The 15,644-nt window shown below is 36.8% G+C and overlaps 1 protein-coding gene across 1 annotated transcript; it reads right to left on the bottom strand.

Annotated features, from left to right (window-relative positions):
• Window positions 1-1,579: 1,579 nt before the first annotated feature.
• On the bottom strand, window positions 1,580-14,526 carry LOC108442840 (retinol-binding protein 2-like). Its single transcript, XM_017723083.1, has 4 exons — window positions 14,420-14,526; window positions 14,096-14,274; window positions 3,994-4,095; window positions 1,580-1,711 (listed from the first exon to the last, which is right to left on the bottom strand). Exons 1-4 carry the CDS (start codon window positions 14,490-14,492, stop codon window positions 1,658-1,660), a joined length of 408 nt encoding a protein of 135 aa, XP_017578572.1. The 5' UTR covers window positions 14,493-14,526; the 3' UTR covers window positions 1,580-1,657.
• Between the last annotated feature and the right edge of the window lie 1,118 nt (window positions 14,527-15,644).

Here is a 15,644-nt window from a genome sequence, read left to right as displayed (position 1 = left end):
ACCCGGGTTTGGCAGATACCAAGAGGATGCTGCCTACTGAAATGCATAGCACAAACAGTAAAGTTTGGTGGAGGAGGGATAATGGTACGTTTGATTATTTTTCCGGGTTTGTTTCTGTGAATGGTAATGGCCTGTACTGAGCCTTAAACTCACCCCCCAGAACACCTTATTGATGAACTGGAATGACATAGGCTTTCTTGACCAGTATCAGTGCCTGACCTCACAAATGCTTTTTTGACTGAATGGTCACATTTTGTTCTAAAGAAAAATAATAAAGAATTACAGTTTTGTTTATTTATGAACAGATGTTATTGGAGTCTTGTGCTGCTGCTGAATTTCTTCTCAATCTTTAGCCTATTTAAATGCTGTGCTTCAAACAGCCCTGCAGGTCCTGCTGTAATATCTTGGTTGTGGTCTACTCCTGTTGATTGCATTTATTCATATTACTTGTGTTTTTATAGTAAAGAAGTGCTTTAATAAACCAAATTGGGCATTGGTATTTTGTTAACAACCAAAATGAATTCTCTGGTCACATTTTCTAACTGAAAGCAACATACACTTTGTCCTACATCAGGAGTGCCTTGGAGTGGGACTAAAGTGCAATGTTTGTGGTGGGCAAGGGGCCAAATACACAAATAAAATAGTTAGGTTTCAGATATCCACAGTACTGTTCATAGGTCAACACCCTTAATTTATGACATTTCCAGTTAAAATGGCCATTTTTCAGTTTAAGGGGAAAAAGCAGACAATGTATTTAACAGAAAATTTCACAGAAGCCTCAACAACTAAATATAATGCTTTTTTTTTTTTAGAATTCAGAACCATCAGCCTACTGTGTTTGCACACAGAGGAATTAGAATTCTGCATTTACCCCATCCTTGCAGTGAAACACCCACATATACAAACTAGGGGGCAGTGAGCACACTTGCCCGGTGTGCAGCCCTATCCATGGTGCCCAGAGAGCAGTTGGAGGTTAGGCGCCTTGCTCAAGAGCACTTCAGTCTCATACTGCCAGCTAAGGGGATGGAACCGGCGACCTTCCGGTTTCAAGGCTGGTCGCCTAAACTCTAGAACTCAAGCTCTCTCTCTCTCTCTCTCTCTCTCTCTCTCTCTCTCTCTCTCTCTCTCTCTCTCTCTCTCTCTCTCTCTCCTTTTTATGCAGACTTACTTTCAGACTTTTTGCTCCGCAAGTTCACTCTTAGATGTTGGTTGACTTTTCTGGTTCTTACCATCCAAGTAATTCTAATCAGGTTCACTGCTGTAGAGGTCTGGACTCTGGGGTGACCAGTAGCTTCTTACTCTTTCAGCTCAAACATGAAATCTTTAAGTACTGTCTATCTGGTGATGAACGTTTTCCAACTAAGACATATTATTTAAGTTGTAGACATTGTATCGCATGGAATATATTCTGTATAACATTGCATTTAGAATAAAATTTGGTTTTTCTTCTCACCAGGTGAGTGGGGTAAAGTAACTTTCTGGAGGCGTATGCTGTGCTGCCCCCACATAGGGCATAGTTAGGCAACAAAATGTCAAATGTGTCTTGTAGGATCAATAAAGTACTTAACATTGCCACATGTAAGGATATATTCAGTGGTTTCTTTATTGATAAAAAGGGTCAATACAGTTATTTTCCAGTGACCATGGAGTGCGACCACTAAGCTTGTTTCTTAAACACTTGATGACAAACTACTCCCTCACAAAACAGCTCCTGCAAATATAAAGGGTAGAAAAATACAATGTTAGTGTATCAATTTAATAAACCCTTATTCTATAAAAGTAAAAAAAATGGAAAGGTCGTGAACAGACTTTAAGTTGGCAGCTAATAACATTTCAAAAGCAGTTGTAAAACACTACTTTGATCATTTTTGATAATTGGTTTTATATAGCGCAGGGATTTATTGATAAAATATATCTTTGAGTTATCATTAATAAAAGGTTTGCAGCAATTATTAATTTAGAAATGATTAAAATAGAGTATAGAGTTATTGTAACTAAGGCCCAGGCTGCCTTAGGTAGGAAAGTAAGGCCTAATGCTTCTAGGCAAGAGGTGTCCATGCCAGGCACTGCTTAGAAGGCCTTGAGAGATGAGCAGATATGAGCTGTAAGAAATATGATCTTTTTATTAAAAGCAAGCTAGCGTTTGGTGAGGAGATAGATAAGCAGCGAGCAGGAAGGGGTTGTAACTCTTAAATAATTCAAAAAGCCATTATGGAGAAGTGGTAAAAATGGTCCTCGTCAGACGAAGCATAGAGGTGTCAAAAAGTACATTTAACATAGCAAATATAATGATAGCCAATGGAAACCTTAGGATGGTTGGAGAGGAGGAGTGAAGACTCGGGGATGAGTACTGACCATATTCGAAAAACATTATAAAAACTGAGGTAATGTGTTGAATCTGGAAGCCGACTTGTCACCTGAAACTTAACAAAAGCCTTTTCCTTCAAAAGAACCAACGGCTGAAATGCGGTTTTTCATCTTCTTCATTCTTGCAAGAAAATCTTTTAAACTTTTTGGCGGTATTGCTTTTTATACTTTGCAAGAACATTTTTAATCTTTTGATTTAATAACCTTGTTATATTAGAATAATATAAAACAGAGTAAATTAAAATTAGAATATTAATTGAAAAGTTAATTAGTTGTACCATAATACTACGTTGGAGACCCACGGTGGAGGCTGGACTGCTCTGGATCCCGACAACAGTTACTCCATGTAGTTGCTATGAGATGGTATTCTGCCATTTTTGGGTGTTGCTTAGTGGTTGTTAGATGATTGCTGCAGTGTTGTTAGGCTGTTACTGTACTATCCCAGGTGATTGCTAAGGTGTTGCTAGACTGTTGATATTCTGTCCCAGGTACTTAGGTGCTTAGGTACTTATTGCTATGATGTCCCAAGTTATTGTTAAGGCTATTTCAGGTAATTGCTAAGGTGTTATATGAGCATTATTCATAAGTGTTCAGTGGCATTTAATCACTCAATATTCTAGCAGTCAGTATTTATAGAATTTATTTGTGTATATAAAACAATTCTTGAGAATTTATGAACATTTAATTGAATCATTTGATCAGTTAGTGTTTGTATTACTGTGTTTAAAAAGCAATCCTTAGGAATGGCTTAATGTTTAATTAATATTAGCATTAAGAGATGCTTTATTATGTATCTGGCACTGCATTGATATACAACATACACTGTATGTCCCTCCTAATTATTGAGTTCAGGTGTTTTAGCCACACCCATTGCTATCTGGTGTATAAAATCAAGCACATGCTCATGCAATCTCCATAGGTAAACACTGGCAGGAGATTAGGTCATACTGGAGAGCTCATTGACTTTAAATGTGGCATTGTCATAAGATGTCACCTTCGCCGCAAGTCAGTTTGTGAAGTTTCTGCCAAGCTAGATCTGTGTTGGTCAACTGTAGGTGATATTATTGTAAAATGGAGGTGTCTAGGAGCAACAACAGCTCAGCATAAAGTCCCCATGCAAACTTACAGAGTGGTGGCGGATGCCAGGAGAATACCACCTACCAGAACGCATAGTGCTAAAGTTTGGTGGAGAAGGGATAATGGGCTGGAGCTTTTTTTCCAGGGTTTGGGCCACTTAGTTCAAGTGAAGGGTAATGATAATGCAACAGCTTACAAAGACGTTTTAGCCAATTATGTACTTCCAATTCTGTGGCAATAGTTTAGAGTAGCTCTATCCTGTTCCAGCATTACTGTGCCTCTGTGCACAAAGCAAGGTTCATAAAGACATAATTTGAAGATTTCGGTGTGGAGGAACTCCAGTGGCCTGCACAGATCCCCGACCTCAACCATACCAAACACCTTTGGAAAGAACTGGAATGTTGACTGCAAGCCAGATTTTTGGAATATGTCTTACATACTAATGTTTGTATGTACTACTTTATGTACTGTATGTAATTTGTATGTGAATTCTCTACATAGATAGGCTTGCATTGCCTTGTAAGTCATGCAAAGCTATTGAAGGCTCACCATGTGTAGTTTATCTCCCTCTAACCAGTGCTTCCATCCACGGTTGGCCTTCTCACCCCTTTGTGTGCACACCAACTTATCGCCCTCCCAGGTGATCAGGGTCTGTTGAGACAGACCTGTCAGGCAACAGTGCAATGGCCTTATTTCATTCACACTGAGCTACATTTTTTACTCAAACACAGCTGCTTTGGCTACTGTGAAGTTTGATCTGTAAAGTCAAACACAGTGAGACTCATGAAAGGTACATGTCATAACTATAACTTATTAATATGGATCACTCTACCAAATTGGTTAAAATTATATTTGAGAACTCATTTTGGTCTTTTAACTGACTTGAACTTTAGACTAAGCTCTTTTTGCTTTGAGTGATCTTAATTACATTCATTTTGTTCAAATAAATGGAAGAACTTTCAATTTTGTCACTAACAAAATAGTCATAACACTACTGACTTTACTAAATATTTCAGCAGTGACTGTTTTGGTGGTGACAATTTTAGCTAATTTTGAGCAGAACAAAAAAACAGCCAGTACATGGCTGGCAAATGCAGCTTTGAACAGTTCATACATAAAAGATAAATGAGATCATAATATTTGTCATTAATCATAAAGAAATACTGTATTGCAGAAAGTATGTTTTAAATAAATAAATAAATAAATAATAATAATAAATAAAAGAATACTCTTAAAATATATAAACACATTTTAATAGCAACATCAACATTGCTTGTTTATTACCTCATTTAAAATCAGTGCATAGCATGTAGCAAACACACTCGTTAGACAGACTCTAAAGAGGAAATTAACAAAGAGCTTCTTTACAAACACTGAATTTAAAGCCTGAGTAGTCTGATAAATCAATGTGATCAGTTATTATTCTCAGTGTTACTGAGCTCTGCTAAAGCCTGAGTAGACTGATAAATCAATGTGATCAGTTATTATTCTCAGTGTTACTGAGCTCTGCTAAAGCCTGAGTAGACTGATAAATCAATGTGATCAGTTATTAATCTCAGTGTTACTGAGCTCTGCTAAAGCCTGAGTAGACTGATAAATCAATGTGATCAGTTATTATTCTCAGTGTTACTGAGCTCTGCTAAAGCCTGAGTAGACTGATAAATCAATGTGATCAGTTATTAATCTCAGTGTTACTGAGCTCTGCTAAAGCCTGAGTAGACTGATAAATCAATGTGATCAGTTATTATTCTCAGTGTTACTGAGCTCTGCTAAAGCCTGAGTAGACTGATAAATCAATGTGATCAGTTATTAATCTCAGTGTTACTGAGCTCTGCTAAAGCCTGAATAGACTGATAAATCAATGTGATCAGTTATTAATCTCAGTGTTACTGAGCTCTGCTAAAGCCTGAGTAGACTGATAAATCAATGTGATGATCAGTTATTAATCTCAGTGTTACTGAGCTCTGCTAAAGCCTGAGTAGACTGATAAATCAATGTGATGATCAGTTATTAATCTCAGTGTTACTGAGCTCTGCTAAAGCCTGAGTAGACTGATAAATCAATGTGATCAGTTATTATTCTCAGTGTTACTGAGCTCTGCTAAAGCCTGAGTAGACTGATAAATCAATGTGATCAGTTATTAATCTCAGTGTTACTGAGCTCTGCTAAAGCCTGAGTAGACTGATAAATCAATGTGATGATCAGTTATTAATCTCAGTGTTACTGAGCCCTGCTAAAGCCTGAGTAGACTGATAAATCAATGTGATCAGTTATTAATCTCAGTGTTACTGAGCTCTGCTAAAGCCTGAGTAGACTGATAAATCAATGTGATGATCAGTTATTAATCTCAGTGTTACTGAGCTCTGCTAAAGCCTGAGTAGACTGATAAATCAATGTGATCAGTTATTAATCTCAGTGTTACTGAGCTCTGCTAAAGTCTGAGTAGACTGATAAATCAATGTGATCAGTTATTAATCTCAGTGTTACTGAGCTCTGCTAAAGCCTGAGTAGACTGATAAATCAATGTGATCAGTTATTAATCTCAGTGTTACTGAGCTCTGCTAAAGCCTGAGTAGACTGATAAATCAATGTGATCGGTTATTAATCTCAGAGTTACTGAGCTCTGCTAAAGTCTGAGTAGACTGATAAATCAATGTGATGATCAGTTATTAATCTCAGTGTTACTGAGCTCTGCTAAAGCCTGAGTAGACTAATAAATCAATGTGATGATCAGTTATTAATCTCAGTGTTACTGAGCTCTGCTAAAGCCTGAGTAGACTGATAAATCAATGTGATCAGTTATTAATCTCAGTGTTACTGAGCTCTGCTAAAGTCTGAGTAGACTGATAAATCAATGTGATGATCAGTTATTAATCTCAGTGTTACTGAGCTCTGCTAAAGCCTGAGTAGACTGATAAATCAATGTGATCAGTTATTAATCTCAGTGTTACTGAGCTCTACTAAAGCCTGAGTAGACTGATAAATCAATGTGATCAGTTATTAATCTCAGTGTTACTGAGCTCTGCTAAAGCCTGAGTAGACTGATAAATCAATGTGATCAGTTATTAATCTCAGCGTTACTGAGCTCTGCTAAAGCCTGAGTAGACTGATAAATCAATGTGATGATCAGTTATTAATCTCAGTGTTACTGAGCTCTGCTAAAGCCTGAGTAGACTGATTAATCAATGTGATCAGTTATTAATCTCAGTGTTACTGAGCTCTGCTAAAGCTTGAGTAGACTGATTAATCAATGTGATGATCAGTTATTAATCTCAGTGTTATTGAGCTCTGCTAAAGCCTGAGTAGACTGATTAATCAATGTGATCAGTTATTAATCTCAGTGTTACTGAGCTCTGCTAAAGCCTGAGTAGACTGAAAAATCAATGTCATGATCAGTTATTAATCTCAGTGTTACTGAGCTCTGCTAAAGCCTGAGTAGACTGATAAATCAATGTCATGATCAGTTATTAATCTCAGTGTTACTGAGCTCTGCTAAAGCCTGAATAGACTGATAAATCAATGTCATGATCAGTTATTAATCTCAGTGTTACTGAGCTCTGCTAAAGCCTGAGTAGATTGATAAATCAATGTGATCAGTTATTAATCTCAGTGTTACTGAGCTCTGCTAAAGCCTGAGTAGACTGATAAATCAATGTGATGATCAGTTATTAATCTCAGTGTTACTGAGCTCTGCTAAAGCCTGAGTAGACTGATAAATCAATGTGATGATCAGTTATTAATCTCAGTGTTACTGAGCACTGCTAAAGCCTGAGTAGACTGATAAATCAATGTGATCGGTTATTAATCTCAGAGTTACTGAGCTCTGCTAAAGTCTGAGTAGACTGATAAATCAATGTGATGATCAGTTATTAATCTCAGTGTTACTGAGCTCTGCTAAAGCCTGAGTAGACTAATAAATCAATGTGATGATCAGTTATTAATCTCAGTGTTACTGAGCTCTGCTAAAGCCTGAGTAGACTGATAAATCAATGTGATCAGTTATTAATCTCAGTGTTACTGAGCTCTGCTAAAGTCTGAGTAGACTGATAAATCAATGTGATGATCAGTTATTAATCTCAGTGTTACTGAGCTCTGCTAAAGCCTGAGTAGACTAATAAATCAATGTGATGATCAGTTATTAATCTCAGTGTTACTGAGCTCTGCTAAAGCCTGAGTAGACTGATAAATCAATGTGATGATCAGTTATTAATCTCAGTGTTACTGAGCTCTGCTAAAGCCTGAGTAGACTGATAAATCAATGTGATCAGTTATTAATCTCAGCGTTACTGAGCTCTGCTAAAGCCTGAGTAGACTGATAAATCAATGTTATGATCAGTTATTAATCTCAGTGTTACTGAGCTCTGCTAAAGCTTGAGTAGACTGATTAATCAATGTGATCAGTTATTAATCTCAGTGTTACTGAGCTCTGCTAAAGCTTGAGTAGACTGATTAATCAATGTGATGATCAGTTATTAATCTCAGTGTTATTGAGCTCTGCTAAAGCCTGAGTAGACTGATAAATCAATGTGATCAGTTATTAATCTCAGTGTTACTGAGCTCTACTAAAGCCTGAGTAGACTGATAAATCAATGTGATCAGTTATTAATCTCAGTGTTACTGAGCTCTGCTAAAGCCTGAGTAGACTGATAAATCAATGTGATCAGTTATTAATCTCAGCGTTACTGAGCTCTGCTAAAGCCTGAGTAGACTGATAAATCAATGTTATGATCAGTTATTAATCTCAGTGTTACTGAGCTCTGCTAAAGCTTGAGTAGACTGATTAATCAATGTGATCAGTTATTAATCTCAGTGTTACTGAGCTCTGCTAAAGCTTGAGTAGACTGATTAATCAATGTGATGATCAGTTATTAATCTCAGTGTTATTGAGCTCTGCTAAAGCCTGAGTAGACTGATAAATCAATGTGATCAGTTATTAATCTCAGTGTTACTGAGCTCTACTAAAGCCTGAGTAGACTGATAAATCAATGTGATCAGTTATTAATCTCAGTGTTACTGAGCTCTGCTAAAGCCTGAGTAGACTGATAAATCAATGTGATCAGTTATTAATCTCAGCGTTACTGAGCTCTGCTAAAGCCTGAGTAGACTGATAAATCAATGTTATGATCAGTTATTAATCTCAGTGTTACTGAGCTCTGCTAAAGCTTGAGTAGACTGATTAATCAATGTGATCAGTTATTAATCTCAGTGTTACTGAGCTCTGCTAAAGCTTGAGTAGACTGATTAATCAATGTGATGATCAGTTATTAATCTCAGTGTTATTGAGCTCTGCTAAAGCCTGAGTAGACTGATTAATCAATGTGATCAGTTATTAATCTCAGTGTTACTGAGCTCTGCTAAAGCCTGAGTAGACTGAAAAATCAATGTCATGATCAGTTATTAATCTCAGTGTTACTGAGCTCTGCTAAAGCCTGAGTAGACTGATAAATCAATGTCATGATCAGTTATTAATCTCAGTGTTACTGAGCTCTGCTAAAGCCTGAGTAGATTGATAAATCAATGTGATCAGTTATTAATCTCAGTGTTACTGAGCTCTGCTAAAGCCTGAGTAGACCGATAAATCAATGTGATGATCAGTTATTAATCTCAGTGTTACTGAGCTCTGCTAAAGCCTGAGTAGACTGATAAATCAATGTGATGATCAGTTATTAATCTCAGTGTTACTGAGCACTGCTAAAGCCTGAGTAGACTGATAAATCAATGTGATCAGTTATTAATCTCAGTGTTACTGAGCTCTGCTAAAGCCTGAATAGACTGATAAATCAATGTCATGATCAGTTATTAATCTCAGTGTTACTGAGCTCTGCTAAAGCCTGAGTAGACTGATAAATCAATGTGATCAGTTATTAATCTCAGTGTTACTGAGCTCTGCTAAAGCCTGAGTAGACTGATAAATCAATGTGATGATCAGTTATTAATCTCAGTGTTACTGAGCTCTGCTAAAGCCTGAGTAGACTGATAAATCAATGTGATCAGTTATTAATCTCAGTGTTACTGAGCTCTGCTAAAGCCTGAGTAGACTGATAAATCAATGTGATGATCAGTTATTAATCTCAGTGTTACTGAGCTCTGCTAAAGCCTGAGTAGACTGATAAATCAATGTGATGATCAGTTATTAATCTCAGTGTTACTGAGCTCTGCTAAAGCCTGAATAGACTGATAAATCAATGTGATGATCAGTTATTAATCTCAGTGTTACTGAGCTCTGCTAAAGCCTGAGTAGACTGATAAATCAATGTGATCAGTTATTAATCTCAGTGTTACTGAGCTCTGCTAAAGCCTGAGTAGACTGATAAATCAATGTGATCAGTTATTAATCTCAGTGTTACTGAGCTCTGCTAAAGCCTGAGTAGACTGATAAATCAATGTGATGATCAGTTATTAATCTCAGTGTTACTGAGCTCTGCTAAAGCCTGAGTAGACTGATAAATCAATGTGATGATCAGTTATTAATCTCAGTGTTACTGAGCTCTGCTAAAGCCTGAGTAGACTGATAAATCAATGTGATGATCAGTTATTAATCTCAGTGTTACTGAGCTCTGCTAAAGCCTGAATAGACTGATAAATCAATGTGATGATCAGTTATTAATCTCAGTGTTACTGAGCTCTGCTAAAGCCTGAGTAGACTGATAAATCAATGTGATCAGTTATTAATCTCAGTGTTACTGAGCTCTGCTAAAGCCTGAGTAGACTGATAAATCAATGTGATCAGTTATTAATCTCAGTGTTACTGAGCTCTGCTAAAGCTTGAGTAGACTGATAAATCAATGTGATCAGTTATTAATCTCAGTGTTACTGAGCTCTGCTAAAGCCTGAGTAGACTGATAAATCAATGTGATGATCAGTTATTAATCTCAGTGTTACTGAGCTCTGCTAAAGCCTGAGTAGACTGATAAATCAATGTGATCAGTTATTAATCTCAGTGTTACTGAGCTCTGCTAAAGCCTGAGTAGACTGATAAATCAATGTGATGATCAGTTATTAATCTCAGTGTTACTGAGCTCTGCTAAAGCCTGAGTAGACTGATAAATCAATGTCATGATCAGTTATTAATCTCAGCGTTACTGAGCTCTGCTAAAGCCTGAGTAGACTGATAAATCAATGTTATGATCAGTTATTAATCTCAGTGTTACTGAGCTCTGCTAAAGCTTGAGTAGACTGATTAATCAATGTGATCAGTTATTAATCTCAGTGTTACTGAGCTCTGCTAAAGCTTGAGTAGACTGATTAATCAATGTGATGATCAGTTATTAATCTCAGTGTTATTGAGCTCTGCTAAAGCCTGAGTAGACTGATAAATCAATGTGATCAGTTATTAATCTCAGTGTTACTGAGCTCTACTAAAGCCTGAGTAGACTGATAAATCAATGTGATCAGTTATTAATCTCAGTGTTACTGAGCTCTGCTAAAGCCTGAGTAGAATGATAAATCAATGTGATCAGTTATTAATCTCAGCGTTACTGAGCTCTGCTAAAGCCTGAGTAGACTGATAAATCAATGTTATGATCAGTTATTAATCTCAGTGTTACTGAGCTCTGCTAAAGCTTGAGTAGACTGATTAATCAATGTGATCAGTTATTAATCTCAGTGTTACTGAGCTCTGCTAAAGCTTGAGTAGACTGATTAATCAATGTGATGATCAGTTATTAATCTCAGTGTTATTGAGCTCTGCTAAAGCCTGAGTAGACTGATTAATCAATGTGATCAGTTATTAATCTCAGTGTTACTGAGCTCTGCTAAAGCCTGAGTAGACTGAAAAATCAATGTCATGATCAGTTATTAATCTCAGTGTTACTGAGCTCTGCTAAAGCCTGAGTAGACTGATAAATCAATGTCATGATCAGTTATTAATCTCAGTGTTACTGAGCTCTGCTAAAGCCTGAATAGACTGATAAATCAATGTCATGATCAGTTATTAATCTCAGTGTTACTGAGCTCTGCTAAAGCCTGAGTAGACTGATAAATCAATGTGATCAGTTATTAATCTCAGTGTTACTGAGCTCTGCTAAAGCCTGAGTAGACTGATAAATCAATGTGATCAGTTATTAATCTCAGTGTTACTGAGCTCTGCTAAAGCCTGAGTAGACTGATAAATCAATGTGATGATCAGTTATTAATCTCAGTGTTACTGAGCTCTGCTAAAGCCTGAGTAGACTGATAAATCAATGTGATGATCAGTTATTAATCTCAGTGTTACTGAGCACTGCTAAAGCCTGAGTAGACTGATAAATCAATGTGATCAGTTATTAATCTCAGTGTTACTGAGCTCTGCTAAAGCCTGAGTAGACTGATAAATCAATGTGATCAGTTATTAATCTCAGTGTTACTGAGCTCTGCTAAAGCCTGAGTAGACTGATAAATCAATGTGATCAGTTATTAATCTCAGTGTTACTGAGCTCTGCTAAAGCCTGAGTAGACTGATAAATCAATGTGATCAGTTATTAATCTCAGCGTTACTGAGCTCTGCTAAAGCCTGAGTAGACTGATAAATCAATGTTATGATCAATTATTAATCTCAGTGTTACTGAGCTCTGCTAAAGCTTGAGTAGACTGATTAATCAATGTGATCAGTTATTAATCTCAGTGTTACTGAGCTCTGCTAAAGCTTGAGTAGACTGATTAATCAATGTGATGATCAGTTATTAATCTCAGTGTTATTGAGCTCTGCTAAAGCCTGAGTAGACTGATAAATCAATGTGATCAGTTATTAATCTCAGTGTTACTGAGCTCTACTAAAGCCTGAGTAGACTGATAAATCAATGTGATCAGTTATTAATCTCAGTGTTACTGAGCTCTGCTAAAGCCTGAGTAGACTGATAAATCAATGTGATCAGTTATTAATCTCAGCGTTACTGAGCTCTGCTAAAGCCTGAGTAGACTGATAAATCAATGTTATGATCAGTTATTAATCTCAGTGTTACTGAGCTCTGCTAAAGCTTGAGTAGACTGATTAATCAATGTGATCAGTTATTAATCTCAGTGTTACTGAGCTCTGCTAAAGCTTGAGTAGACTGATTAATCAATGTGATGATCAGTTATTAATCTCAGTGTTATTGAGCTCTGCTAAAGCCTGAGTAGACTGATTAATCAATGTGATCAGTTATTAATCTCAGTGTTACTGAGCTCTGCTAAAGCCTGAGTAGACTGAAAAATCAATGTCATGATCAGTTATTAATCTCAGTGTTACTGAGCTCTGCTAAAGCCTGAGTAGACTGATAAATCAATGTGATGATCAGTTATTAATCTCAGTGTTACTGAGCTCTGCTAAAGCCTGAGTAGACTGATAAATCAATGTGATGATCAGTTATTAATCTCAGTGTTACTGAGCACTGCTAAAGCCTGAGTAGACTGATAAATCAATGTGATCAGTTATTAATCTCAGTGTTACTGAGCTCTGCTAAAGCCTGAATAGACTGATAAATCAATGTCATGATCAGTTATTAATCTCAGTGTTACTGAGCTCTGCTAAAGCCTGAGTAGACTGATAAATCAATGTGATGATCAGTTATTAATCTCAGTGTTACTGAGCACTGCTAAAGCCTGAGTAGACTGATAAATCAATGTGATCAGTTATTAATCTCAGTGTTACTGAGCTCTGCTAAAGCCTGAGTAGACTGATAAATCAATGTGATCAGTTATTAATCTCAGCGTTACTGAGCTCTGCTAAAGCCTGAGTAGACTGATAAATCAATGTCATGATCAGTTATTAATCTCAGTGTTACTGAGCTCTGATAAAGCCTGAGTAGACTGATAAATCAATGTGATGATCAGTTATGAATCTCAGTGTTACTGAGCTCTGCTAAAGCCTGAGTAGACTGATAAATCAATGTGATGATCAGTTATTAATCTCAGTGTTACTGAGCTCTGCTAAAGCCTGAGTAGACTGATAAATCAAGGGTGAGAAAGTGGGACAATATGTACTTGAATAAATAAATAGAAAAATATTAAAATTTAATTGCCTAACAGTGTTCCACAGTCTAGTATAATATACTACTAAAACTAAAAAGCCGGAAGTGCAGGTGGTGCAGTTAGATCCCGTTGTTTTGAAGTAAATGTGTCCCAAAACGTGAAAACAAATGTGTAACTTATGATCACTTCTGAAACACATATTTTCGGCAATTAAGTAAAGTGTTTTATGTTTTAATGAAAAATATGATTTTTCAAAGCTGTGATTATTTGCATGTACTGGCTGTGTTTTTGAGTTCTGCTTGAAATGAGGTTAAATTATCTCTACCGGTAGCATTATTACTATATTGATAGTGAGAAAATGGAATATCTAAACCATTTATTTAAATTAAATAAACACATGCTCATTCAAAGCAAAAGGATTTTAGTCTGGAGGACAAGTCTGTTAAAAGGCCGAAATGGGTTTTCAACTGGACTTTTTAAACAAATTCAGTAGAATGGCCCAACCATTGCTCTAAGGTGAACCCAATAAATCCCTGTCTACTGTACTTATTGTCCCTGTGGGTGTACTTTGATGACTATTCTCTATTTGTTTAACATGTGTTCCATCACTGGCACTGGGACCGGAGCCAGGGTTGCAGGGTAAGTGCATCTTGAGCGAGACACATGCCATTAAGGTAAGTGGAAAAAGACATGCGATATTAACACCTATTCATCACAGCCTCACCTTAACCACCCGGTTGTCAAGGCCCTTAGTGTACTCCTCAATCTCCTCTCCGATCGTGAAGCTCATTTCGTAATTCCTGAAGATGCTGAGGGTCTTAATCACAAACTTGTCCCCATCCTGGATAATGACCTTGGTCTGAGAGAGGTGGATGGCAATCTTGCGCGTGGCTAAGTCAATGTCTGCGGAGGAGAAAGAGAAGATGTCCACAGTAATGACCCATCTGGTCCATACAGAAGACTATAACTACTCCTCTATTCTCACTCCAATCAGCACGAACCACTGTTTACAGTAATGAAATCACCCTTCGCCTCTTTTCAGGCTTACTCAGTACTTTCATGAAGTCCTCAAAGTTGTCGTTGGTCTCCATCAGCCATCTCCCATTGAAGTCGACAGGCATGGTGCTGAGTGGTGGACTTTGGGCAGAAACACTGTGTTAGGACAGGAGAGTGCACAGTGTTCTGGCCCTTTTATACAGGATCAGGGGAGAGGTCAGAGTACTACTGATAAGGGGGTAGGGCAGTGGGAGAGGAGCCAAATAGAGATACCCCCCCCCACACACACACACATACATACACACTCCATTATCTAGAGCAGTCCTAAGGAGAAAACATCATACTGCAAATCTGTCATGCAGATGATGTAGATATATGATTAAATTATTATAATATAAATAGATATTATTATTAAATTAAATGGTGGGGAACCCACAGGGCACTTTAGGTCTTCAGAGAAGGCTATGAAATAAAAAAAAGTACATATCTGTAAATTTCAGTTAACTTTTATTGTATAAAATCATCATGCTTTTTGTAGATTATGTGGCCAAAAGTATGTGGATACCCCTCCTAATGACTCAGTTCAGGTGTTTCAGCTACACCCTTTTGCTAACAGGTGTATAAAGTCAAGCACATAGTCATGCGATCTCCATATAGGCAAACACTGACAGGTGGGTCATCCTGATTTTAAGTGGAGCACTTACCACAAGTTGGTTTGTGAAATTTCTACCCCGCTAGATCTGCCCTAGTCAACCGTAAGTGCTATTATTGTGAAATAGAAGTTTTATAATTATATTATATATAATTTTATTCTTGTTTCACTTCTACTATTGTGTTTACATACATTGCCTTTTTAATAAATATGATATTTAGATTAAGTAAAGTAGTGAGTAGTGAAACATCTAAAATAGATATTCTTTCTTTTATGTGTAAAAGCATTAATATTTACATGTCGCTATTAAACTCAGTAGAAATGATTGATTAAGGTTAGATCCCTGACTATTGTTATTATAGTGTCCTTTATCACTTAAGATGACTTTTTTTTCTTTAATTATTTTGTACAACCATTGAAACAATTGCATTTTCAGATAGGATTTCTGGTAGTGAGAATGGCTCATTATGTATATGTTCATCATCAAAATCTGTTTAAACCCTCTCCCAATGCCCCACCACAAATTGTTGCCACAAAGTTGGAATCATATATTTGTTTAAAATGTCTTTACTTGCTGTAGCATTAACCTTACCCTTCACTAGAACTAAGGCACCCAAACATTGAA

Source organism: Pygocentrus nattereri, chromosome 2 (assembly GCF_015220715.1).
Source record: "Pygocentrus nattereri isolate fPygNat1 chromosome 2, fPygNat1.pri, whole genome shotgun sequence".
Classification (NCBI taxonomy): Eukaryota; Metazoa; Chordata; class Actinopteri; order Characiformes; family Serrasalmidae; genus Pygocentrus; species Pygocentrus nattereri.
Note: the sequence above shows the minus strand (reverse complement) of the source record. Positions and strands in the feature narration are given on the sequence as shown.